Source organism: Porites lutea, chromosome 7 (assembly GCF_958299795.1).
Source record: "Porites lutea chromosome 7, jaPorLute2.1, whole genome shotgun sequence".
Taxonomy (NCBI): Eukaryota; Metazoa; Cnidaria; class Anthozoa; order Scleractinia; family Poritidae; genus Porites; species Porites lutea.
Genome location: NC_133207.1, coordinates 29,773,837 through 29,798,832, shown reverse-complemented (window position 1 = coordinate 29,798,832; position 24,996 = coordinate 29,773,837). Strand labels below are relative to the sequence as shown.

Here is a 24,996-nt window from a genome sequence, read left to right as displayed (position 1 = left end):
CTTGCTTGGTGGGTTGGAATCCCATTTTATCTACTTTTAATAGTAAGTAATAACACTATTAAAGACTGAAGTATCAGTCCAGGGAGCTTGTGTCTCCCTTGCTTGCTGGGTTGGAATCCCAGTTTATCTAATTTTAATAGTAAGTAATAACAATATTATAGACTGAAGTATCAGTCCAGGGAGCTCCTGTCTCGCTTGCTTGCTGGGTTGGAATCCCAGTTTATCTACTTTGAATAGTAAGTAATAACACTATTATAGAGTGAAGTATCAGTCCAGGGAGCTCCTGTCTCGCTTGCTTGCTGGGTTGGAATCCCAGTTGATCTAATTTCAATAGTAAGTAATAACAGTATTAAAGACTGAAGTAACAGTCCAGGGAGCTCCTGTCTCGCTTGCTTGCTGGGTTAGAATCCCAGTTTATCTAATTTTAATAGTAAGTAATAACACTATTTAAGACTGAAGTATCAGTCCAGGAAGCTTGTGTCTCCCTTTCTTCCTGGGTTGGAATCCCCGTTTATCTAATTTTAATAGTAAGTAATAAGAATATTATAGACTGAAGTATCAGTCCAGGCAGCTCCTGTCTCGCTTGCTTGCTGGGTTGGAATCCTAGTTTATCTAATTTTAACAGTAAGTAATAACACTATTATAGACTGAAGTATCAGTCCAGGGAGCTCCTGTCTCGCTTGCTTGAAAGGTTGGAATCCCAGTTTATCTAATTTTAATAGTAAGTAATAACTATTAAAGATGGAGGTATCAGTCCTGGCAGCTCCTGTCTCCCTTGCTTGCTGGGTTGAAATCCCAGTTTATCTAATTTCAATAGTAAGTAATAACACTATTAAAGACTGAAGTAACAGTCCAGGGAGCTCCTGTCTCGCTTGCTTGCTGGGTTGGAATCCCTGTTTATCTACTTTGAATAGTAAGTAATAACACTATTAAAGACTGAAGTATCAGTCCAGGGAGGTCCTGTCTCCCTTGCTTGCTGGGTTGGAATCCCAGTTTATCTAATTTTAATAGTAAGTAATAACTATTAAAGATGGAGGTATCAGTCCAGGGAGCTCCTGTCTCCCTTGCTTGCTGGGTTGGAATCCCAGTTTATCTAATTTCAATAGTAAGTAATAACACTATTATAGACTGAAGTATCAGTCCAGGGAGCTCCTGTCTCGCTTGCTTGAAAGGTTGGAATCCCAGTTTATCTAATTTTTAAAGTAAGTAAAAACACTATTATAGACTGAAGTATCAGTCCAGGGAGCTCCTGTCTTGCTTGCTTGAAAGGTTGGAATCCCAGTTTATCTAATTTTAATAGTAAGTAATAAGTATTAAAGATGGAGGTATCAGTCCAGGGAGCTCCTGTCTCCCTTGCTTGCTGGGTTGGAATCCCAGTTTATCTAATTTCAATAGTAAGTAATAACAGTATTAAAGACTGAAGTAACAGTCTAGGGAGCTCCTGTCTCCCTTGCTTGCTGGGTTGGAATCCCAGTTTATCTAATTTTAATAGTAAGTAATAAGTATTAAAGACTGAAGTATCAGTCCAGGGAGCTCCTCTCTCCCTTGCTTGCTGGGTTGGAATCCCAGTTTATCTACTTTTAATAGTAAGTAATAACACTATTAAAGACTGAACTATCAGTCCAGGGGAGCTCCTGTCTCCCTTGCTTGCTGGGTTGGAATCCCAGTTTATCTAATTTTAATAGTAAGCAAAAACACTATTATAGACTGAAATATCAGTCCAGGGAGCTCCTGTCTCGCTTGCTTGCTGGGTTGGAATCCCAGTTTATCTACTTTTAATAGTAAGTAATAACACTATTAAAGACTGAAGTATCAGTCCAGGGAGCTTGTGTCTTCCTTGCTTGCTGGGTTGGAATCCCCGTTTATCTAATTTTAATAGTAAGTGATAACAATATTATAGACTGAAGTATCAGTCCAGGGAGCTCCTGTCTCGCTTGCTTGCTGGGTTGGAATCCCAGTTTATCTAATTTTAATAGAAAGTAACAACACTATTATAGACTGAAGTATCAGTCCAGGGAGCTCCTGTCTCGCTTGCTTGAAAGGTTGGAATCCCAGTTTATCTAATTTTAATAGTAAGTAATAACTATTAAAGATGGAGGTATCAGTCCAGGGAGCTCCTGTCTCCCTTGCTTGCTGGGTTTGAATCCCAGTCTATCTAATTTCAATAGTAAGTAATAACAGTATTAAAGACGGAAGTAACAGTCCAGGGAGCTCCTGTCTCGCTTGCTTGGTGGGTTGGAATCCCATTTTATCTACTTTTAATAGTAAGTAATAACACTATTAAAGACTGAAGTATCAGTCCAGGGAGCTTGTGTCTCCCTTGCTTGCTGGGTTGGAATCCCAGTTTATCTAATTTTAATAGTAAGTAATAACAATATTATAGACTGAAGTATCAGTCCAGGGAGCTCCTGTCTCGCTTGCTTGCTGGGTTGGAATCCCAGTTTATCTACTTTGAATAGTAAGTAATAACACTATTATAGAGTGAAGTATCAGTCCAGGGAGCTCCTGTCTCGCTTGCTTGCTGGGTTGGAATCCCAGTTGATCTAATTTCAATAGTAAGTAATAACAGTATTAAAGACTGAAGTAACAGTCCAGGGAGCTCCTGTCTCGCTTGCTTGCTGGGTTAGAATCCCAGTTTATCTAATTTTAATAGTAAGTAATAACACTATTTAAGACTGAAGTATCAGTCCAGGAAGCTTGTGTCTCCCTTTCTTCCTGGGTTGGAATCCCCGTTTATCTAATTTTAATAGTAAGTAATAAGAATATTATAGACTGAAGTATCAGTCCAGGCAGCTCCTGTCTCGCTTGCTTGCTGGGTTGGAATCCTAGTTTATCTAATTTTAACAGTAAGTAATAACACTATTATAGACTGAAGTATCAGTCCAGGGAGCTCCTGTCTCGCTTGCTTGAAAGGTTGGAATCCCAGTTTATCTAATTTTAATAGTAAGTAATAACTATTAAAGATGGAGGTATCAGTCCTGGCAGCTCCTGTCTCCCTTGCTTGCTGGGTTGAAATCCCAGTTTATCTAATTTCAATAGTAAGTAATAACACTATTAAAGACTGAAGTAACAGTCCAGGGAGCTCCTGTCTCGCTTGCTTGCTGGGTTGGAATCCCTGTTTATCTACTTTGAATAGTAAGTAATAACACTATTAAAGACTGAAGTATCAGTCCAGGGAGCTCCTGTCTCCCTTGCTTGCTGGGTTGGAATCCCAGTTTATCTAATTTCAATAGTAAGTAATAACACTATTATAGACTGAAGTATCAGTCCAGGGAGCTCCTGTCTCGCTTGCTTGAAAGGTTGGAATCCCAGTTTATCTAATTTTTAAAGTAAGTAAAAACACTATTATAGACTGAAGTATCAGTCCAGGGAGCTCCTGTCTTGCTTGCTTGAAAGGTTGGAATCCCAGTTTATCTAATTTTAATAGTAAGTAATAAGTATTAAAGATGGAGGTATCAGTCCAGGGAGCTCCTGTCTCCCTTGCTTGCTGGGTTGGAATCCCAGTTTATCTAATTTCAATAGTAAGTAATAACAGTATTAAAGACTGAAGTAACAGTCTAGGGAGCTCCTGTCTCCCTTGCTTGCTGGGTTGGAATCCCAGTTTATCTAATTTTAATAGTAAGTAATAAGTATTAAAGACTGAAGTATCAGTCCAGGGAGCTCCTCTCTCCCTTGCTTGCTGGGTTGGAATCCCAGTTTATCTACTTTTAATAGTAAGTAATAACACTATTAAAGACTGAACTATCAGTCCAGGGGAGCTCCTGTCTCCCTTGCTTGCTGGGTTGGAATCCCAGTTTATCTAATTTTAATAGTAAGCAATAACTATTAACGACTGAAGTATCAGTCCAGGGAGCTCCTGTCTCCCTTGCTTACTGGGTTGGAATCCCAGTTTATCTAATTGTAATAGTAAGTAATAACTTTTAAAGACTGAACTATCAGTCCAGGGAGCTACTCTCTCCCTTGCTTGCTGGGATGGAATCCCATTTTATCTAAGTTTAATAGTAAGTAATAACTATTAACGACTGAAGTATCAGTCCAGGGAGCTGCTGTCTCTCTTCCTTGCTGGGTTGGAATCCCAGTTTATCTAAGTTTAATAGTAAGTAATAAGTATTAAAGACTGAAGTTTCAGTCCAGGGAGCTCCTGTCTACCTTGCTTGCTGGGTTCGAATCCGAGTTTATCTACACAGTTTTAATAGTAAGTTGTAACTATCATAGACTGAAGTTTCAGTCCAGGGAGCTCCTGTCTCCCTTGCTTGCTGGGTTGGAAATGCCAGGTTATCTAATTTTAATAGTAAGTAATAACACTATTAAAGACTGAAGTATCAGTCCAGGAAGCTTGTGTCTCCCTTGCTTGCTGGGTTGGAATCCCCGTTTATCTAATTTTAATAGTAAGTAATAAGAATATTATAGACTGAAGTATCAGTCCAGGGAGCTCCTGTCTCGCTTATCGTTAGTTAAAAATAGCAAGTGTCATCTATCATAGACTAAGGTATTAGTCCAGGGAGGAGCATTACTTTTTGTGTGTTTTCATAGTGTTATCTGGCATAAAACCTTTATGCAAAACTACTGCCAATGGGGAGAGGTTATTAACTTTATATAAATATTATGTATTATGTCATAGTTTAGGGAGCAGCTGTCTCCCATTTTTGGTGAGTTGGAATCCCAGTTGTAAATGTAAATTGCTTTTTATAAATATCAGAATTTTTATGTATTCTAATACTTCAAGGAAGATCCTTAGGAGCCATAATTTATTAAGTCACTAAATAAAGATCGGGATTGGGGTTGTTACAAGCTCCAAGCTCTTACCGTTTTGAAAATATCCTGGTTTAGTTGGGTCAGCACTGTACAATTAATGACTGTACTTTGTTAGATTGTTTTTAGATTGTTACCTACATGAGTGAAGAAGACAAAAAAAAATTAGTAAAAGCATAACAAAATGATGATGTCAGATATGATTTGTTGAAATACTCTTTATCTGGCAGTCACAATTTTATTGTGATAGGTTTTTGAAATCAGTGATTACCTACCACAAGTTAGGTTCCCTAGTCTTAGCTAGTACATAATATCCCTAACCATGATTGGATTTATTTATCTAATTTAAAGCAAGGAAAATTACTGGCACATAATTAAGACCTTTCAAATCATTTTGTTTTTGGAGCCCGCACGTTTGAAACAACTTTAATATACCTTCACTTCTCTTAGATTGAGTTATCTAAAAAGAGTAATCAAAACTTATGCGCAGAGCAAAACAAAGTACCCAATAAAAAAGGAAGCTAACTCTCTCTCTCGGCGATTCACGCATAGCCCTAGTATTTAAACCGTGGCTGCTTATTTGTGTTATTTACAAAAGTGACTGAAATCCCAGGGGTGTGCCCCCCGGTTCTCCAAGTCCTGACCGTTTTTAGACCAAAAAGGTGCAAAAACCATACCCTTTGGGGTGGCACATACCTAGTTGGCTTATATAAGGGGGATTACTCCCCAGGAGAAAATCCATGTATCTTAAAAATTCTGTCCACGGGCCTGGGTGTCTTTAAATGCTTCATTATTTTGGTCGAGGCACTTTGAAAAGGAAAGAATTGGTTTGAAGGGTTGATATTAAACCGAAACAGTTCAAAGGCGCTTAAATAAAAAGTTGTACGACTCTTGTCAGTAAACGAAAAAGGGAATAATTTTTTAAATTTTAGTAAGTGGATGCAATCTAAGAAGACAGCACGTCACAATATTATTTCTACTTTCTATTCTCGAACACCCATGTCCCATTTTAGTCTATTTGCTCATTAGGATAATGCTCGTAAAACTAATTAAAGTTTGTATTCAATTGTTCAGAAAGCTGCTGCCTCCCAATTCTTTGCTGAGTATGAATAACAGTTGAGTTGGTGTATATTTTCTTATAGACTGACTTTGCACGTTATAGTTCAGGGAGAAATGTGTATCCCATTTCTTTGCTAGGTTCCAATCCCAGTTGACCCCTAAGTATATATTATTGTTTAATCAAAGTTTTTATGTAAAAGTTAGAATATATCATAGGGCATCAAACATAATTCCCTGGCATCCTAATTGTTGCTCTCACAGGTTTAAAACTGGAGTATTCCTTTGCATGTTTGAGAGGGGCAGCATTATGTCTTATGCCATTTATCATGCAGTTTGAATTTTACAGTGTAGTTTGTTTTGACCTTGAATTCTGGTATCTTCTACACTGTGTTGCTATCTTGACTGCTTAATGTATATAAATAGAATAAAATTATTTTAATATTGTATTTACCTTTCTTGTTTCTTGTTGGTCAAATCTTTTAAATTGTGCCTGACTGATCTCTTGGCATATCTCTAGGTGATAAAGAAATGAACTTAATTAACTTACGGTCTCATACTTTCTCGAAAATAAAACTGAAGCCCTTGTAATTTCGAAAAGTCTCAAGTTCCCCTAGGATGACCGAACAGATACAAATTTTATAGCCCCGCTTAGAATGCACTTCTAGAGATTTAAAAGTACTGTAGTCTACATTAGGTTCTCATTAAGTGCCGGGAGCCGGCTAAAAACTGGCTACTTCGAGTTTTGAGCCACCTACTTTGGGAACTACAGGAAGGTGCGAAAGATAAAGCCTGAAATCACCGCCTACTTTTACATCCTAGCCATCTACTCGATAAGGAGAATTCTTTCATAATTTCAACGTAATTAGGAGGAAATCGTCGTTGGGTGCCCCGTGTAAATATGTATACCTTTTTCTTCTAATTCTATTGACTTCTTTGGTATTTTGGTTTTTATGTTGCAGAGTCCTTTCTTGAAATTTTTGTAGGTACGATTAAGCTTAAATTAGGTTTGCACTGCTACACTGATGACTGACTCTGTGAGCGATGGAAGATCCATCCAAACTAACAGCTCCACGCCGCCATATTGGCCGGGACACCAGTAGACCCTGGGACGAGGACTTCCTTCGTGGTTTATACCACAGGTTACCCACACAATCATCCTCGGAGACCCAGGGGCAGTTAGTTGCGTCGATAAACCGTTCGTGGTGAAAGTTTACTGTAACATCGAGACGAGCTCGCCTCGATCTTACAGTGAACCTTCACCACGAACATTTTATTGACCCGACTAACTGCCCCTGGGTCTCCGAGGATGCCACACAATCTGCTTGTTGGTAAATGAGTTTGCTTCGAATTCATCATTACAGTAAGCTACAATAGCAATATATCGCCAACTATGTATATAGATTAATGTTAAATAAACAGTGTACTACCTTACCTAATATATATTGTTGTCTTTTTGCCTTCAAAAAGGTATTTTCAGCGATTTTGACTGATTTTGAGTTCGCATGGATGACTGCGTAAAAAGTAAAGACGAAAAGAGTTACCAAATCAGCCATTTTGCAAAGTCTGTAGTCTGAGATCCTGAGTAGTCAGTTCACAAAGTCACTAACAAAAGATCGGGATGCGAGTTGTTAAAAGTACTTACCGTTTTAAAAATCGTCCGATTTAGTTGGGTCCGCACTTAGCAATTAATGACTGTACTTCTGTTAGATTGTGCGCCTACATGAGTGAACAAGACAAAAACAATAGTTAACTGGCATAACAAAGAACTCTTTAAAGAAGAAGTTGGATACGATTTGTTTGAAATACTCTTTATCTGGCAGTCAAAATTTTATCGTAACAGGTTTTTGAAATCAGTGATTACCTAACACAAGCCGTGTTTCCTTAGCTAATACATAATTCCTAACCCTTTATTGATTATCTAACTCAAAGCAAGAAATTTGTTTTTGGCTTATGTGTTGGACTGAGAAAGATATATAGTCGTAAATTCATTGAAGTAAGTCGTAAGAATTGCAAGGAAAGAGAATGATGGTGGTAAGCTATGGGCCGGAGCCGGAGGTGTTGTTACAGCAGGCACTTGCGTTTTAGAATCATTTCGTAATCGGTCCGCACGTTTTTCCCGTGTAGCCCTAGTATGTAAACCTTGACCGTTTTTTGCATCATTTACTACTTGAAGAAAATCTCTGGGGGGGGGGGGGGGGGGGGTGCTCCTGGGATTTCTTGGTGGGGGTTCGAGCCGCCCTGTTCAAAATGAGCAAAGTGTATACCCGTTTTTAGACCGAAAAAGCGCAAAAACCATATCCTTTTGGGTGGCACATACCCTATGTGGCTTACAGTGTATTCAAGGGAATATTCCCCGTGAGAGAATCCAAGTATCGTAAAAATTCTGTCCGCGGGCCTGAGAGCCCTCTAAATGCTTCATTTGTCCGAGACATGCACAGTTGGAAAAGGAAAGAATTGATTTCAAGGGATGATACTGAGCCAAACAGTACAAAGGTAAATACAAATTTGGACGACTCTCCAACGAAAAGGAAATGATTTTCATTTTAACAAATGGTTGCAGACTAAGAAGAGAACTTGTCACGATATAATTTCTGCTCTTTATTCTCTAACACCCATGTCCCATTTTGCTCTTATGTGTTTAACTTTCAAAAAAACATTGAAGTAAATATATAGGTAATAACAACTTTATATAAAGCAGTCTATTTGCTCATAGGGATAATGCTAGTAAAACTAATTAGTATATTGCCAAATGTAAAATCACGCAGGAGCAAATATTGTCCGGAGAAAATCAATCATACTTCAACTCGTTATCGGGTATAACAAAACTAAGTTATAGTGACCTCAGGTATCCTACAAAAAAACTGACAAGTTTTCTATCACCATATTAAAGCCATTTTTTTCCTTCTGACAGTTTACAATTGTCCTGGTTAAGGTGACCTTTTACTTGGATAGTTACCTCTACAAATATCTTGCTGTTTTTCTACCATAAGCTGATAACTCTCTTCGTTACGTTCCTCATCACTCAACCATGCACTGAATGTTACTTCTCAAAACTGAGGGAAAAGAAAAAGGAAAAACATACAACTGTCGATTAAAATAAAACACTCTGAAAGGTTTCAGTTGAGAAAGAAGTTCACAGTCTAAATAGTGTGTGCACTTGGCAGCTCTTTGACAATTCGTTCAGACAAGAGAAAGGCAAGAGATATAGCAATAGCTGTAGCACTTACACTTTCAAATCAGTCCCATATTGATTCGCGAGTTGAATGTCTTCACTGAGTTGTTTGGTACAGTTCTAATGTTATACCATGCACCTTGCAATAGAGCGAACAGTTTCAGCAGCAGTAACTTTCATCAGGTATCGTTAAACACAAGCGATCCATGATCGTTCAGCAGAGACAAAACTACGATGCCGTTAGGAAATTTCAAAAATCATTTTGGGGTTATTTGCGCATGGGTGAATATAGATGACTCATTATTCTATTTTGGTTCTCGTAAAAAAATGATGAGAATCTAATGTATTGAAAACACCTGTGAAGTGTAATGATTTACATATTTGTTCCTTTTTTTAGTGTAACGGACTGCGATCAGAACTACATGCAAATGATAAACCTTAAAAAACGTCCCGACTATTGGCCATTTCAAATCATTCAAAATTTTGGTAATAGTTCCAGTAGTTGTGCCATATTCATTTTTAACAAAACGTGCCGATCGTCTCTGCGCACTCTCAACGTCCTTTATTTGTTTTTGAATGTGCTGATCCCATGCGCAACATCCACGTATTCAAGTTGTGGTCTAACTAAAGTAAGATAGCCTTGCTCTTTTACGTTTTCTGGACACTTACTTAAGTTTCTTTTTATAACGCCAAGAGATCTGTTGGCCTTTTGCAATAATCTTAGCAATTTAGGTCACTGGATAGCTCAACTCCAAGGAATTTGTGGTGATCAACAGCTTCCAAGGGTTCTCCGTGGATGGTGCATTGCACAGTATTTCCCATTTTTTTTGGAACAACGATCTTTGGTTGATGATGGCTAAAAAGCAGCGACCATTCTGAGGGACGCGCGTCAACTGGAAGTGGACTTTTTGCACTCTTGAGCGATGATTTTGAACAAATTTTTGGGCAAATCGTCTCTATAAGAGAAAAGACTCTTAGCAATACAAATTTGGACGCGAAAAGGCATATTAAATGAGAATAAGTTCACTTCCGGTTGACGTGCGTCGCTCGAAAACGTCGTTGCTCGATATTGGTCACTAGATATTGGTGTTGATATTATGCCAGCAGTATCTGTTGAGGACCTTTCTCCTCTCAGTGATACCCATGGTTTTCCTAGGCATGTGTTTGGAATGACAGGAAACCTTAAGTTTCATCTTGTGTGCAAAGTGTCAGGGCAGTCCCCTCATGCACCTTATCTCCACATTTCCCACGCTAAAACTGAGGTTTTTCTGGTGCGTCATCTACATCCAATCCATAAAAAATGCTACAGGGTACTGAAGTATCTTCTGACTCATGGCACATATTTTAACAGGCCAATAAAAGACATAAGCCTGTCTTCTTATGTGTTTAAAACTGCTGTCCTTTTCCATGAATATGAGAAGCTGTGCTCAGGTACTCCTGATATTGTAACCTGCTGCATTGAAATTAAACGGTATGTCAGAGTCAAATTAAGGCAGGGTGTGTTTCCACCATTCCTGATGAGAACGACAAATGTTTGGGGGCAGTGTTACAAAATTCCTGTATCAGATGCATGGAGGCCAACAGATCTAAACAGAGAAATCTGCTCGTTTGACTGGTGTTTTGTTTTGTGGTTTCAGCTTTGGAGGCAATTTCTTGGCAAGGCATTGACAATATTTCAAAGAATAAAAATGAAATGGCAAATAGAAGAACCAGAAACCAGTGATAGCATCACTTTATTGGGCCAGGCTTCACTAAACACCATGTCTCAGACACATGATTTAGTAGCTTATATTCCAAATAAGTATGATCCATTTCTAGCTGAGTTTGCAGTTTTAAGAGAGGATGTGTTAGTCATTACAGCTGAGTACTCTCGACGTTCAAAATATGCAGAGACAGTTAGTATGGTTAGCAGATGTCCTTCAGAAGAAACCTGGCAATTGGTTTTACCTAAATTTCCAGAATATCTGAGTCAAATTGAAAGTGTGTGCGGAAGGGAAGTAAGTATCCCAAAGGAAGAGTTTGAGGAAGTGGTAGCAGTGAACTGAAATTATCTTGGGAGTTTACCTGCCTTCTCTCAATGATCAATGGTAACAGTCCTGAAGTGAATACTTCCATGGTTAATATCACAACTCCTGTGTCAGCGTAAATTGATTATGCAATTCCTTCCTAAGAATGACCAACATCAGCTGATGCTACAACAAAAGATAGCTAATCATTGCCAACAATTTTAACTTATTTTCTTTATGTAACAGGTCACTATAGCAACATTATACCCATTTAAGAGCACCCTTAATTCTAGCTTTTAGTAGTCCCACCTCAAGAATGATTCATCATTCACTGGATAAAATGCAACTTTTTGCCAAATTTAAACATATTTTGGTAGGTGGTTCATGAATAACTTAGTATTTAAGGTGGCTCTGTACCCACTCCTGCAGGGTTTTTTAACTTTGTTGATTACAATTTGCTAATATAACAGGGGCCATCAGACTAGTTTTTAGTTATTTTAACAGTTGGATTGCAAAATTAGGGTACATGAACTATATTGTTGCTGTGGTAACCTTTGGGCTTTCACATCAAGAAAATGACTGTAGGTCATTCACCAACAATTGGGCATTGATGCCATTGTCATAGCACCAGCTGAGAAAGGGTGTATTATTGATTCACCAAAGCAGAGGTACTGAAAAATGGCAAAAATTCTATCTTTTCTAATCCCACATTATGCACTTTGTTTGCCCCCAAATTTTGCATAAACTTTTGTTCTCAAATAATCCAGGGAGGCCTGCATATTCCAAGAGCATTTGAAAACTATAACTTATGCAAAATTTGGGAAGAGGGGAGGGCAAACAGAGTGTATTATGAGGAATTAGAAAATAGCCAGTTAAATATATGGGGTGGAGTGGCACTTACAGTTGTTGTTTGGCTTCTTATGACCCCTGCTTATTACCAATGGCTTAATAATAATAATAATAATAATTTACATTTATATAGCGCAAACCTCTATATGAATGTATTCGGTTGCGCTTTACAATATTGTTATATCAAATGTATGTTAAAGGTCACTAAAGCATGAGAAACTATTAAAAACTACAATAAAAAGTATTAAAAACTATAAATAAAATAAATAAATAAATAATAATAATAATAATAAACCCTATTATAAAAGCCAACAGTTAAATCTATTTAAAAGCTAAATTGAAAAAATGAGTTTTAACAGCAGTCTTAAAAGTGTCCAATGTCTTCATGTTGCGAATTGCCGAAGGTAATGCATTCCAGAGATAAGGTGTAGCTGACTGGAATGCACGATCGCCAAGAGTTGGATGGGTTATTTCCGTTACGGGGTTTTGTGTTAGAGTACGCTTGAATTTTTAAGCTTTTGTGTCACGTGGCATTTACATGCAGGCTGAGAGTGCTGTCGTAGTGTATTTCCGGGAATTTTGCTATCTAAAGAGTTCATGGATTAGAAAAAGTATTACTTTAATGGTTATGAGTTCCTCGATGCTCGGTAACAGATGTTTTTGTTGGTTTCCATCCGCCATGTTGATGCCCATCCAGGTGGGCACCAGCATGGTGTCTCGATACAAATCTCTATAAATTTGGGTAAAACATTTCTTCGGATATCTCGTATAAGGAATATTCTTGTGACCTGAATCTTGGCGAGGGTCTTTGCATATTTACCTCCTTTCATTTCCCAGATTACGGACTTTATCTACTGAACGGTTTTGATTTTTATTTTGATCTTTTTTGAATGGCGTGGCACTGAAAACCAGCAATTTACCATTAAAATTTTAGTCAGAAGGAAGGAGAAAATATGCGACTTCAAAATGGGTTTTAAAAAATCTTTTTTGTTGGCGTTAGTAATGATGACATGATTTCTGCGAGGCCAGGTCAGAAAATGGTTGTGAAAAATGACATTTATTGGTGTGAAATAGGGTCAGGATTTGAAGAACCAGGTGGCAGAGCCCTGCCAAGAATTCCTAGGCTAGGAGTACCCCCCCGCCCCGGCCCGTTATTTTGGCAACTTTATTGACTTAATCTTCAACATGAAGATTTCAGCACCAAAAAAAATCAATACAGTTACATTGAAACAGAGTAAAATAAAAATTAAGTAAGAAAGAAGGGAACACCAACTATATATTGAATATTAACATAAAAAGAAAAATTACTTGGCTATATACGGCTTTGACGCTACTCATATGGCATGGTGAGAAAGTTAAATTAGAGTTGGGATTTATAACAATTTAGAATCTTTTCAATGTAAGAGGCACTAAGATTCATGATTTTTTCATCGCACATAAACATGATATATTAAAATAATGCCTTGCAAGACGTATTCATAAAATTACTGCATGTTTATCGAGTATTGGCTCTCCAAGAAGATACCCCTTATATGAGAAAGTGCATGATGAGTGAGTACATTTCAACAAATATTGGAATTCATCACCAATTTCGGATCTATTACAAAGGGGGAAAAGCCTCTCAACTCTGGGTAACTCTTATGGGTAACGGTTAATCCCATACTAGCCTGAGTATCAGGCCTTCCTAAGGGGCTAGGGGAGAGGAGATTTTAGATAACGCGTGATACTCAGGCTAACCCCATACAGGCCCTAAGGTAATTTCAGTCTTAAAAGACTAAACATAAAAAACATTCCCCATGCCGTTACCACCCATGTCAGAAGGTTGACGGTTTCTTAAATGGTTTCAATGAAGTCAAAATTACAGATGAGGTATAGTTTAAATCGGGTTTACGTGAATGTAGCTGCCTCTAAGTCATAAAGCCAGGGCTCAAGGGCACCCAACGAGAATATAGTTCAAAACCACTCAGCTGACCACTTAAACATAACATTGTTAAACGTATAAATTTTAGTATTTAAACGGTAGATATAGGCATATTTTTATCCCCTAAAATTTTTTCATCTGTTCGGATTTCCTAGCTGAAAGTCTAGTGATTCGAAAATTATAGGGATCAAAACTTACCTTTTCGAAAATTTCAGCCAGAAGAAAGGCTCCCGAAAATTCTAGGTGACCCTTTTAGGGTAAAAATCCGTTAAAAATAGGCATATTATACCATTTTTTAGATGTTCGAAAATCCTAGGAGAGACGGGCAAGCAAGAACTTTTACAATAAATGTTTCGAAAACACTAGATCTCAAATCGTCTTCCGAACAGATATTCTTCCGAAAATTGTCGTTGGGTGCCCCTGAGGGCTTAACACAAATTTGGGTTAAATGAGCTCAAGTAATTGCGTGGTAATGCGGACAAATACGTTAGTATTCTCTTTAACTGAGAGAGCCTGCCTGTTGTTTAGAACTGACTCACCCAAGTCAGCTTAGCTGAGACTTGGCTCGCTGCTACGTCGTTAACCTCCCCCTCAGGAATTCAAGATTCGTTCGTTGATAACTCACTACTTATTGCTCATTTAACGCAACGTTTTTTACAGCAAAAAGGAACAGTGGTGTTGTAAGTCTTTCGTACAGTTCAGCGTACATAAACTTAGCTTGCTTCCTGTACAGTCGATCCTCTCCATACGGACACATCTCTAATACGGACAGTTTCCTATGTACTGACAAAATTCTCATACATTTCCTCTAAAAAAAACCCTCTATAATACGGACCCTCTCTAATACGGACAACGGACACAAAATCTCGGCCCTTGGGATAAAATTCATACAAACGTAACCTCTTTATTACGGACACTCCGGGGAACGGGTGTCGATAATATTCCTACCGGCGGTTACACAAACCTTGACACTTTATTAGTCAGCGATACCAATACCAATACCGGAACATGTCAAAAACTTACATTTTTACTGCAAATACAGTAATCGGAAATACTGTGGCAATAGCCAGTTCAATACGTATTCCGTATGCAGTGCTGTTCTATACTGAGAAGTACAATAACTTTATCAATTTAGATTCAGAAGTTAACAAGACACAGAATTTTGGGCTTAATTTTAGTTACTGAACACTCTAACCTGTCAGTGAGGTGTTAAAAGTGACGTCATCATAGTGACCTCTCTAATACGGACACCTCTGTCACATGAAAGATTTTGGATGTGGAGAGAAGGACGGACTCCGGTCATGAAGATGGATGGCAACAAGGTGTGTAACATACGAAGTTAATATATTTTACACCTGATAATATACGACTGAGAGGTTTTTGAACGGCTTCAAACTCTCTGATATAGATCTACTCATCCTTGCACTAATATTTAGATTCGGGGTTATATTGGTCTAAAAAGTTAGACGTAAGGTTTAGCCCTTTTTTTTATGAGATAGAAAGACATTCATTAAACATTAATTTCTTATGTTTTTAATTTTTTATGAATTATTAATGAGTTTTTTAGTTACACTTCTTGCTGTTCATTACGAGAAAATACGCAATTTTTTTGCGTGAAACGGCGACCAATAGTGCGAAGATACATTCATTAGCGCATACATACGAACATCTGCGCATAAATCAGATTCAATAACCATTTCTTTACATTTTAATCAACGTTCAATAACACTTTTGGGCATTCATATGCGTCATTCGGCATACAAAAGAGAAAAATATACTTTCATTAACGTCAACATCAAAGTCATTAACACCATTTGAAATTCAATAGGGACAACAGACAAACATTAAAGTGCAAACACTATTCATTAACATTTTTATGACACTGTTTGTAATTCAATAGGATTCCTGGACAACCTTAGGATGGATAAAACAAACATTAATGCGCTAGTACAATCCATTGAGCGTTCTTCACATGTAATACACAAAAATCGATTTTCAATTAAACAATAGAAATTCATTCAAATAAATATGGCCTGAATTCTTACGGTACCTGGTTTAAAGAACCACATTGTACTGCGCCAATTTGCGTTTGTCGACGATTGTGGCTATACATTCACCAGAATTAATAGGCTGTAATACACCTGCACAGAGATCACAATCTGTGTTAATCTCAACATTTCAACCGAACGTACAATCCACTGTTTCTCCCGGCACAGGAACAACAGTTTTCACAAGGCCTCTGTATTTTAGTTAACTTTTACCGAATTGTTTCACACCGTTAATAGTTAGAACGCAACAGTCTATATGACTTTTTCATTGCACAAGGATATATCCTACAGCCTTGATATGCTTGTCACCATTGTCTGGAGACCAAGTAGCCTCGTTTCCGCAAGAGTTGGTATCACCAGGATCTCCTCCAGTACCAAACCCAATTCTAGAGTCACAGGAATTACAGTTGTTTTGTTCATTACCAATGATACCTATTCTGGCTTTGGAAAGGCCACTGCATTGACTGTTGAACCCTTCCTTGTTACACTGGGCCTGCAGGGAGGCTTCAGGACCAATCAGAAACTTCCACGTGGCACGACCCAGTGAAGTGGCGCGAAATTGTCCGTCAGCAATCAAAGAGTACAGGGAACTGGCGTTCTTGTTGATTACAATGAAATTTAACTGCTGACCGATCTTCATGCCGAGGCAGATCTTGGAAAAGGATGTGTTCCAGTAGGAGGGCAGTTTAGTCTCTTGGGAGTCAAAACTGGTCTTCCCTCCATCAAGGTTAAAGGTTTCTTTGTTGTTCCAGAGGGCGGCATTGTAATGAAAAGTTCGCTGTAAAAGAAAATCACTTAAAGGATAAAGCATATATTAAGCTTGATTGAGAGCATTAGTTTTTTATCGATATGATAGAGATACTGCACTTAAACAATTACAGAAGATTCAAGGTAAAGATGGTAAGTTCCCGAGGAAAACTTCTGCAACAGCTATCTGTGGGAGCTCTATCAACCGATGAAAACGAACGCCCACAATTTAAAAGAACTACCGGCAATCAACTGTGCTGTGCAATTCCATAGTCTCCCTCTAACTATGAGAATTTTTAAAACCCATGAACAATGAGGACATGTTTAGCCGACCTAATTTTGCATGCTGTTATCAGTCGGACCGGGACTGCGACACAAAAGAAGAACAAGATGGCCTTCATTGATTAACATCAAGTTAACATATTACCTCATAGCGGAGCTCTCGGGCGCACGAGGCGCGCGCAGCGGAACAACACGGGTAGGAGAATTTCCAAGAAATTTCGGTTCTGCCAAAATCGTACATACGTACGTCCCCTCAATCTTAGCGGATGTGAAATGTCTAACTTACTAGCTTTATACAAAATGTGTTTGACTCGATATTGGACATCAGGGTTATGATCAACTGACAGCTGTCAAAATAGGGTATTCGCTGACCAGTGTCACATTACTGTATCGCAGGCTCAGGTGTATAACTTATTGTTGTGACGTGTTTTTTTTAAGTTTTCCGCTGACCAGCTATGGTATCAAAGTGATCGCAGGCTCAGAAAACTTTACTTCAGAAAGATCTCTCTTAAAAGTTTCCACGAGAGCTTCGCTTTTCGCCTCTGCTAAATCCATATATTACCTTTGTATGTTACACACCTTGTTGCCGTCTATCTTCATGACCGGTGTCCATCCCCCATCTCCACATCCAAAATCTCCCATGTGACAAAGAATTTGAGTAGGATTTGAATTGAAGATAATTGTTACCACCTGGCTTTGGCTCGATCTACACAAAGAGACATTTTGGATACCAAATCAGTCTACATTATAATGACTTCTTTGTTGGTCCCTAACATAGAGAGCAATGATGATCCATTCTTCTTGTAACTAAATCTAAGATTTGGAAGGAATTCCGACGAGAAATGTACCATGTTTTGCCCGAAATTCTATCAAAAACTGATGATAACCTTAAGCAAATCACCCGAGCAATAAATAATAAATCAATAAGTCTAGCGCTTTTGTGAGGTTTATGTTCCAATTGTAATTTTGTTAACTGAACTTATCAAATGTAACTTGTCAGTTCGGGAATTGTAAGTATTCGGCTAAGTGTTTTTCCAATAACACTCCTTGCTTCAACCTCGTTCTCAAGACCTAAGGAAAAGAACTAATAAGAATTAGCCATCCAAACTTCACGTGCCTGGAAACGAGTTTGGCGTGGCCAATCCCCCCAGTTAATGTTTTTAAATTTTGTAATGGGAGTCATTCTGCTGAAAATAAATTGTAAATGAATGTTGAAAAAAACGTTGATCGTGTTACCTACTTTTCTGGGTCAAAATGGTAGAAGTCTTGACACGACTTGACGGCTGAAAAAAAAGTTGCAGTAAACTTCTGGTACACCAGAGACACTCATTGAGTAATCAAGTCATTACTCCTTGTTGGAGTCAATACAGTTGTCTTATCTCACTGAGTTGTAGGCGAGACGGCGAGATACTAAATGACCACGCGCGTGGCTGAAGGCGATGAAATGATGCGAGAAGATCTCCCGATTCAGGTCGGGCATGCAGTTCGAATTTTAAAGACAGTTTGTCTGTACCTTACACGTAGTCTCCCGCATCTCCTCTGCAGATGCTCCCGCTGATGGGCATTCCAGTACAAAAAAAAGCAATGATTAAACATTATATAGTAAACGTGTGATGGACCATTTTTCCCTCTCCCCAAGCCTTCGCACGACCACAAATAGGACTTTGCGAAGGGGAGAGATCTCTCACGTTCGCGGCTACATTTCCACAGAGCGCATTTTGCAATGAGCACACAAGCTCGAGTTACTGTTAAATGTATTAGAAGACAATTTCAGTTTATCCTTTTTGTCACATGACTTGGCGGATGATCGGCCGAATTGGCGATTTTTGTTGGTTTCGAGTGTCTCATTTCAGAAAATTCATCTTCCCCCACCCCCGGTTTTTATAAAAGCCATCAGTTATCTTTTCTTACCTATTTCGCAAGATACTCCAATAAAACCGTCTCTGCAACTGCAGAAAAAAGTGTGACGGTTGAAGCTTGACACACACGTACCTCCATTGCGGCACGGCGGCGAAACACAAGAGGTCTGAAATAGCAAGTATCTCGAAATATTATCCACAAATTTTCTACAAAACATATTATTTAGGGTACTGGGAGTGAATTTACATAAGCTACCTTCAAGAAGGAACTTAAATGATGGGAGGTCTTGTTTCTTTTATACTTCTCGGGGTTGCTGTACTTTTCAGAGGACAATAACTCGCACCAAATCTTTTCGTCGGATGCAAATTCTGTGGCGGCCAGATTAACAGACAGGCATGAAGGATTTCTCAAGCATTTAAGGTTGCAAGCATGGATGCCGTAGACAGTGAATGTTTCAAGTCTAGGAACATTTAAATAGTGATAATCGTCGTGTGTGAAAACATCTTGGCGAAACTGGGAATCAAAGCCTGTAGAAAGAGCAATAATTAATTCGACAAAATACAGAGCATCAAGAGCAACGCTTTTAAGATAATTATATTAAGAAAGCAAGAACCTTTACTGCGGAAAAGGTTTTAGATCTAAAAAGAAAAACAGAAAAGGTAATATCAATGTTTTTGTGAAGCTTAATAAACTAAAAATCAAAACAAAATTTTCCATTTAATCCATGACGGTAATTTTAATGTTTAGCAAAGCCGGAGAAAACCACAGCCTCAAAAGATGGTGTTTCTGACATTTTCTCATTTTAACTTGAATGAGTAATACAACAAAATAAAAACAGAACATTTTAGCCGGCAGGAAAGTGCGTGGATGGAAACCCAAATTTGCAAGTGATATACTTCCAAAGCAAAATCCTCTAGGAGCGGTCTATTAGCTAAAATATTATCTCGTGAATCAAATTCGGTTTCTATGTATCGCTTATATCAACTGAAAATAAAACGGTATTTTTGTCTAAAATGTTTCTTCTCATAGTCCTTTAGCTTCGTTGTGAATCCAATATTGGACAGTTTTGTTCGCAGCATACACAGAATATATTAGGAAGTGAGAAACTATTGTCACCAGCTTTAATTCTGAGTCTGTAAAAAGATGGTTGAAAAATAACAGTGGCGAGGGAAGATAAAGAAGCAAAACTGACCTTCTGTATAAGCTGTCTTAGGCATTATTACTGAAAGCAAAACATTTAAAAGGAGAAACCAGCGGAATAATGGAGAATACATGGCCGGCGATTAACGGTTACAGTTTTAATTATATGACATTTATTAGTGCAAGACTCTGCTGGAGAGCGGTTTGTTTGTAAATGTTAGAAACATTTTTTTGTCAACACCAGCCAAAGGTTGCTAAACGAACCTTCGTCAATTTCACCAACCTTTAAAATCATTTTTTCCTAACCAAGCAAAACCTTGCTGTGTTCGCAAAATCCAGAACGGAAAAAATGAATATGCCTTTAGTTGTCATTTTGATGTCATTACCAAAAAAATTCTCAATCTTAAAATTCAGAGTATGTTCTTTCTTCCGCCGGTTTCCGGCTTGAAAAAATGCATAAGCTCAAGCTCGGAAATACTCTGCATGAGGCGAAGAAAAATCAAGGTCAAATTGATTAGTTACTTCTTAAAATTAGGTGTTTGTTCATGATGGACTTGCAATCCAGAGGACCCCAGTTCAACTTTCCCTCTGACCGCTAGATGGATTCTCGTTGGCGGTAGTCCCTAGTTCAAATCCTTGATCACGCTTGTACAAGTAGCCAACCATGTTTATGTTTAGTTGAATTATTATATATTGTACTCAATATCTATTTTCCCATTGGCCAAGAGCCTACAGTTAATTTTGGAAATCAACACGACCTACAGATTAGTTAATTATCTGCTAGGCTAGGGGAAAACTAACTAATCAGTAGGTCGCGCGCGCAATGCATGATATCCAATGGTTAACAAAATTAAGCATGATAGCGCGTCTAAGAGGACACAAATAAAGAATATGAATAAACATGTTTTCATATCTTTATTCATTTTCTTTGTTTGTGTCCTCTAAGACTCCCTATCATGCTTAATTTTAATATATCGAAAGTGGCCAATTGGTTGTAAGGGAATTGCACGTGGCGAAACGGCAGTTAACGACTTGATGCTTAATTATAATGTCATCTATTCTAACTTAAAAACGGGATTTGGAAAAGCGACGAAAACAGGACGAGATGCCGGAATTTCGTAAACAAGAAGCTGGATCAGGATCCCCCCACCCCCCCCCCCCCCCTCCTTACCGATCCTGATTACTGTACACACTTTTTTTTTTTCTGATATGTACAAAAACATGAAACTATAGAACTATCATTAAGCTCAGACAACGACGCCCAGGTCGCTATGTCGTGTATCATTAAGTTTGTTTACCGCTTATAGTCCATTATTATTGTAGTTAGAATCCAAAAGTTGTGAAGTGGTGCTACAAACACGAACCCATTATTAAGAAAGCGCCATGTCCCTTTCCTTTTCTGAAATCTCAGTACCCCTTCCTGTTTCCTTATTATTAGTCTGCAGAATATATAGGCGCTAGTTTTTCGCGTTTTTCGTGCGAGTGGCGTCAGACACGCGCGTGTCTGGTGCTCCTCGCTCGCCCTACGTCTTTCCTACCTCGCTGTCTTGTATGCATGCATGTAACCACTTCTCGGCCTGTTAGCTCAGATTTGCTAATAATAAGGGGGAGGCCCGGTTTCAAATCCTGGACGAAACCACTAACGATCTTTTAAAAATACTGGCAAGATAATGCTGGCTGTGTATAGTGATCATGACTTAGTTCAGATGACAGCATTATTTTGCGGTGTCATTAAGCCGTTTGCCTCGTCTCATTAATTTTCACCCAGCCGGGGGCGATTATTGGAGGGAAGGCGATTATTCGAGGGAGGCGATAATTTAAAATTTTGGAAGTCGTGTCCTTTTGTTTTATTATCCCATTAAATCGAAAAATGATCACTTCAGAAAAACTGAACATGGGCTTTCTAAGTGTTCCAAATTTGGTTCCTTGATAAATTTTCAGTGTCAATATCCTCGATGTCAGAGCTTGAATCGTCACTGATCATTCTGCTGGATCAGACGCCACTTCAAGTTGACCGGGAGGGTATAAGAGAAAGAGAAGATGGCGAGAGAGGTGGAGAGTCGGCGTATATTCGAGGGAAGCGATTGTCTTCAATATTTAATTTCCGTCTAAGAGGGGTAATTGATTCGAGGGGGGCGATTAATCGAGGGACGGCTACTATTCGCTTTACATTGTAAAGCGCTTAGAACAGCGATGTATAAGCGCTATATAAATTCCATTGTTGTTGTTGTTGTTATCGTTATTTTAAAATTTGAAGGTGAGGTTAAACAACCCACATTGCTGTTGGAACAGCGTAGTGGACGTTTCTTTGTTGGTGGGAATCGCCACTGCCTCTTTTATCACTTTCAACACATCTCACATCGGTCTTCCCAACGGACTGTCTGCGTGTAGCAACTGTCTCAGTCCTAGACCGATTGGCGGCCTTAAATCTGATTAAGTCTTTTGTGGAACCACTGGATATGATCGCAGTTTGAGAAATAAAGTTTATTATATTAGTTTATTATTATATATTTCTTCGTTTTTAAGTAGCTTTCATAGATTGAGAAACGTTTAGATTTAAGTTGTTGTTAAAAACGTTTCTTCAATTCCACAGGTTTGAATGGCAAGGGATAGAAGGACAAATAATCCGAGCACTTCTACTTTTATACACACCAAGAACCGCTCTATAACTTTCTTGGTTAAACACAACAAACATGATCCCCACTAGTTGTCTGTTCACATGCCTCGACAGAAAAAAACGTTCGGTCTAGGCGTGTATAATGTTTGTCTATAACTTAACTTACTTCTACCCATCATCGTAACGATGAGTTTTCGTTAAAAGGACTTTGTATAACCAGAAGAATATAACCCCGAACGAGGTTATATGCCTCGGGTATAACATATTCCCACTACTCGCTCAAAGACATGCAAAGGAGCATTGTTCTCACTGCACCAGGATATACCCCATTGTCTTGATGCTCAGTTTTTTTTTCTCGTGATTATCCAAATTTCCACATGTATTCCCCCTATCATCGTGGTTCCCTCCGCTCCCAAACCCCAATCTGGAGTTACATGCATGGCAATGCGTTTGATCGTTGCCGAGAATACCGATTCTTGCTTTGGAACGGTCACTCAAGGTACAGTTTGCGTTGAACCCTTCCTTGTTACAGTTCAGCTGCAATGAGGCATTTGAACCAATCAGCGACATCCACTTGTCACGACCCAATGAGGTGCTGCGGTATTGCCCATCAGCGATCAGAGAGTACAAGGAGTTCGCCTGCTTGTTGATGACAATAAAATTGATCTGGTTGTTGATCTTCATACCGAGGCAGATCTTGCTGAGGGATGTGTTCCAGTAGGAGGGTAGTTTAGTCTCCTGTAAGTCAAACCCAGTCTCCCCTCCATCAAGATTGAATGTTTTGTTGTTGTTCCAGAGGTCGGAATCATAGTGAAAAGTTTGCTGTTAGAGAAAAATGGGGAAGAAATTGTATTGGAATGAAAATTGAGAAGAAAATGGCCCTGTTACTGTTAAGAACGGGCTCTTTATTAATGTCCGGTTTTAAATACTGATAATGGGCTTAGGATATAGAGCGGTTTTCACTTGACTGTCGAAAGTAATTGGTTTTGGTTTTGGTTTTGGTCTTACTACGCCCTTTGGTTGGCTAGTGTATTTACTTTGGTTTTGGTTTTACGACAGTCAAGTGAAAACGGCTCTATAAAACAGGCAACAAATATTCAAGCCTATAAAATAATCCAAAGTGTTAAGTGGAAGAGTTACATCGAGTTATAAGAGGCTTCTGCTCCAACCAACGTTTTGTCAAGCACTTTTTTAAGTGCGAGAATTAAGAGAATCGAACTAAGATAAATGCATTATAACTGGCAACAATGTGTGACTCATAGTTTGCCGGTCACGGTTACATATTCATTTTGAACTGAACCCGCTATTCACCGTATTCAGTACAGTTCCCTCTCTTTTTGCTATGTTTATCAGATTGCCGATATCAAGTTTATTAAAATGCCTCTAATCCTTTTCAGATAGCTGATAATAAGTTATTTTATTTTCTTCTGGAGCGAATAAGTTGTCAATATAGGGAAATGAACCGTTCGGTTTCAGGAAGGAGTAGAATTTAAAAATCAACCGACTTATAGGCCGTTAAAGAAATCCAAAAGCAACCATTCTTCCTTGAAAAATATACCATTCATGGATTCAGTAGAATGTCTATGATAAACACAACTGTTATTAGCAACAGTTTTCGTCTGGACAAGTTTTATTTAATGAGATTAGTGAATCTGGAGGTACCTTAGTACCATCAGTCTTCATGACCAGAGTCCATGCTCCATTTCCACATGTTTCATTTTCAGAAGAAGAAACGGTCATATGACAGTAAGCCTTAATGACCCTATTTCCCATTATCAGTGGGTAGGCTTTGCTCTCATTTGATCTGAAAAGAAATTTATTAATAGTACTTGTTAATGGAAATTTCGGCATAGCATGCTTAAACCGCCATGGCAAGCTATTGCCTCAAACGGCCTCAAGCGTGCAATCTGATCCTAATAAAACGGCAAGTTATTTAGCCACTTATTTACCGTAGTTTCATTTGTCACATTAGCCACTCACAGCTTAATTTCTTTTATTTAGTTTTCTTTTCATTTTTCTTTTCTTTCTTTGTTATAAATCAAGAGTCAACATGTGGCTACAAATGTACTGGATGGCTAAACATTCAGTAAAAAGATATGGAACCTTATTAACTCACATTTTCTTGTCAAATATGTCTTTGCACGAAAAAGCTGTGTTACAAGACAAAATAACAAAAAATTAATCATGCACTGAATTGTCACAGTTTCTGTTAAATGTTCATATAGGTTGGGTTTATCACAAGCCGTTCTTTAGTTTGCTGAAATCGCTTATCTTCAATGCCCTTTGAAATACGTAAAATAAGAAATTTGGTACTCTTGTTTTACCATAACATTAAATTCAGTAGTCAGTCAGGGGGGAGCCGTAAAAATGCGGTCAAGATATCAATAGATAGATAGAATCTTTATTTAAACTCGCTTACAAAAATAGCACACTGGTGCTAGTTTGAACGAGTTAAAACTATTGAAGCTAAATACTAAATACAAAATGCCTAAACGGACAATATTAAACTAAAACAAAATAAAAATGAGCAGCATAAAAGATAT

General features: G+C 38.3%; 3 protein-coding genes across 3 annotated transcripts in view; 1 reads left to right on the top strand and 2 right to left on the bottom strand.

Moving 5' to 3' along the window:
* Positions 1-10,041: 10,041 nt before the first annotated feature.
* LOC140944762 (uncharacterized) lies at positions 10,042-11,917 on the top strand (the record flags this gene model as incomplete). The annotated part of the gene is made up of 1 exon (XM_073393871.1): positions 10,042-11,917. A coding segment is annotated over one exon (987 nt), but the record flags the coding sequence as incomplete, so codon positions are not given.
* A 4,155-nt stretch (positions 11,918-16,072) lies between these two features.
* The window catches only part of LOC140943093 (uncharacterized), a 155,732-nt gene continuing 146,808 nt past the window's right edge, over positions 16,073-24,996 (bottom strand). The window contains exons 4-6 of the mRNA XM_073392151.1: positions 24,570-24,603; positions 17,416-17,542; positions 16,073-16,585 (exon numbers count right to left, since the gene is read on the bottom strand). Coding sequence (XP_073248252.1) covers positions 16,073-16,585; positions 17,416-17,542; positions 24,570-24,603 — 674 coding nt within the window. The remainder of the gene's footprint in view (positions 16,586-17,415; positions 17,543-24,569; positions 24,604-24,996) is intronic.
* LOC140943352 (uncharacterized skeletal organic matrix protein 5-like) lies at positions 22,760-24,413 on the bottom strand. Its single transcript, XM_073392432.1, has 3 exons — positions 24,403-24,413; positions 24,116-24,257; positions 22,760-23,275 (listed from the first exon to the last, which is right to left on the bottom strand). The coding sequence occupies exons 1-3, from the start codon at positions 24,411-24,413 to the stop codon at positions 22,760-22,762; spliced, it is 669 nt and encodes a 222-aa protein (XP_073248533.1).